We start from the raw sequence: 3,052 nt of genomic DNA on the forward strand, positions 1-3,052 counted from the left end.
TCAGCAAACCATGTGCCGACTCAATAACCTCCTCATGGAAGCTTTCACTTCCTGGTTGCGAAGAGTATAGATTACAGGGTTCATCAAAGGAAAGATCACTGTGTGAAAGAGAGAAACCACTTTGTCAGCTGGGAAGGCTCTGAAGGGGCGTGTATAGATGAAGATGGCAGGTCCAAACATGAGAAACACAATGATAATGTGTGTGGTGCATGTGGAGATAGCCTTGTTCTTCCGTTCAGAGGAATGCCCCTTTACACGATAGAGGATGACCACATAGGAGGACAAAAGTCCCAGGAAGCATAGGAGGGTGAGCAGGCCACTGTTGGAGACCATCAGGAGCTCCACCATAAAGGTGTCTGTACAGGCCAGCTTAATGACCTGTGGCACATCACAGAAGAAGTTATCTAGCTGGTTTGGGCCACAGAAGGGCAAGTGGAGAATAAGGGCTACTTGTACAATGGAATGGGCAAAGCCACCAAGCCACAGAGCCAAGAGCAAGGCATAGCAGACTCTAGGGTTCATGAGATTTGAATAGTGTAAAGGGCGACATATGGCCATGTAGCGATCAAAGGCCATCACAACAAGAAGAAACATCTCTCCTGCTCCTAGGAAATGCAAGAAAAACAGCTGAGTGATGCAACCTCCATAGGAGATTACCTTCTTCTCAGAGAGGAAGTCCACCTCTGGTGGCATCCTGGGAGCCACAATGAAGGAGTAGGATGCATCCAGGAAGGCCAGGTTTCCCAGAAAGAAGTAGAGGGGGGCTGTGAGGCCAGGGTCTAATCTGATGGTGAGGATGATGAAAAAATTTCCAGGGAGGATGATGAGGTAGAAAATTAAGACTAACACAAAGACCAGGAGTTGAGCGTCTTGAGACTGGGTGAGACCAAGGAGGATGAATTCTGTCACCACTGTGCTGTTCTCCCTCTCCATCACCTCTCAGTCTGCAGAATAACAAAGGACAAAATATTATCTGTTATAACCACCTTTTCACCTATTCCATAGCTCTTCTCTGGATGAAAACAATATTTGCTACATCAAACACTTCCCTACTTGAAAATAACTTGTGCACTGTAACTCTCCTTTATTTTCCTGATTCCTTCCAAGGAATCTCTCCTTCTCATGTAACCATGTGCTTCTATATATTTGTCCTCTTGTAGCAGTCTGGGCTACTTTGTTTGAGGTATTTTAGAAATTTCTTGATTGAAACAAAACTTAACTATTTTCAAGTTTGTCAGGGTTTTTCCTATCGTTTTTATTTTGTTTCTGTTCTTGTTAGTGGTGGTGTACTGTCTCTATTATTTAGAATAGTTTCTAGGTTTTGGTCCCTTCTCTTTATCCCCACAGAGCAGTGTGTTGCACGTGCTTCTTTCTTTCAGTTCCTGTAGAATCCCTAGTCCCTGGTCGGTAGCTATAGGCTTTGTTTTCTGAATCTGTGCCTTACTGGTTCCCATCACATTGTTCTGCTTTGGCATGCTTGTGCATTCTTACTCCAAACTAGTCACCAGGATCTCAAGCAAGAACTCTGCAGTTCATCTAACTTAGAGGTATTCCCTTGTTACACCCCTGATTGTATCCCAAATCTGCATCTACTCCACACCCTATTCTTAAATCCTAATTAATACTAATCCAGTCTTATTTGCTCACCCTATATCCATAACCTACTTTTCCTCATATCTCAGAATGATAAGCAAATGATATAATTCCCATTAATCATGATATTGCTTGTGTAAATATTTCCCCTTTTCAGGCTATAATCTGGTCTAAATAAGAATTCTATTCATTCTGGAGACATCCAGAATTAAAGTGTAGTCTACATAGTGGTCTCCAGAGTAGCGTGTGCTTACCCCTGAGGAGTGCACAGGATAATCCATTGGTGTACATAAAAATAGCGGACCTTCTCTATTATTATAAATTATGCTTTAAAAAATTTTGTATTTATGATTGTTTTCTAGTTTTTATATTACTTTAATTATAGAAATATATTTTATAAATAAATATTAATACACTGTGACATCTGTGCTTCTTTGGCTGTAGATATGAATGATTTAAAAAATGAAAGACTTAGTTATAAGCTTATAAAGATTGCTGTATACATTTTATATGCAACATACAAAAATATATCCCTTGATTTTTAATTACATACAATATTTGTTCTTCAAAAGTGCTATGCATACAATGGAATACAATTTGGCAATAAAAAGGAATGAACTACTGATATATGCTATAACATGGATGAGCATCAAAACATTATGCTATGTGAAAGGAACCAATCACAAAGGACCACATATTGTATAATTCAAGTTACATAAAATGTCCACACAGTGTAAATCTGTAGAGACAGAAAGTAGAGTAATCATTGCTTGGGCCCAGGGTGGGATGGGGATTGACTACTAATGAGTATGTGGTTGGTTTCTTTTTTGGGGTGATGAAAATGTTGTAAAATTATATCATGTTGATGCTTGAATAACTCTAAATACACTTAAAACCATTGAATCATACGCTTAAAATGGTAAATTTTATATGTTGATTATATTGCAAGAAATTTTTTAAGTGCTAATGAATGAAGAGGGGAAGACTGGAGAGAGAAAAATTCCCAATTGAATTTTAACAGAAATTGTTAGTAGCATCCTTAGAAAGAGGAGCCAGGAAGAGGAAAAAAAGGAAAAGAATAAAGAAAAATCAACCTTAAAAAGTCCAGAAAGAGAACTCATGGGAAATTTAGGCCATACATTGATGTTCTAGGGCACTCCTATTAGGAAACATCAGAACATTGGTTCTAGGAGATTAGTAACATTTGTAACTAACAACCAAACTTTATGGAAAAAGAATTTATAACACGTGGGCACATATTTGTGAGTACAAATACATATTCACAAGAAACACATATATAGTGAGTCCAAGCAAATTGATACAGGAAAAAACTCTCTGGTGCCCTTCATATTAGCTTAGGAGCTTCCTTCTGTCTTCTACCCACTTCAACACCTATTGGCCTCTGCATTCATTCCTTAATCAGCCTATGGAAACTTGCTCTTAGAAAAGTAAGTCAATA

The 3,052-nt window shown here is 38.5% G+C and overlaps 1 protein-coding gene across 1 annotated transcript; it reads right to left on the reverse strand.

The window, feature by feature from the left end:
* LOC124236320 (olfactory receptor 4N5) lies at nt 1-933 on the reverse strand. The gene has a single exon (XM_046655237.1). It carries the CDS (start codon nt 931-933, stop codon nt 1-3), a length of 933 nt encoding a protein of 310 aa, XP_046511193.1.
* Between the last annotated feature and the right edge of the window lie 2,119 nt (nt 934-3,052).

The sequence above is a fragment of the Equus quagga genome, chromosome 2, assembly GCF_021613505.1.
Source record: "Equus quagga isolate Etosha38 chromosome 2, UCLA_HA_Equagga_1.0, whole genome shotgun sequence".
NCBI lineage: Eukaryota > Metazoa > Chordata > Mammalia > Perissodactyla > Equidae > Equus > Equus quagga.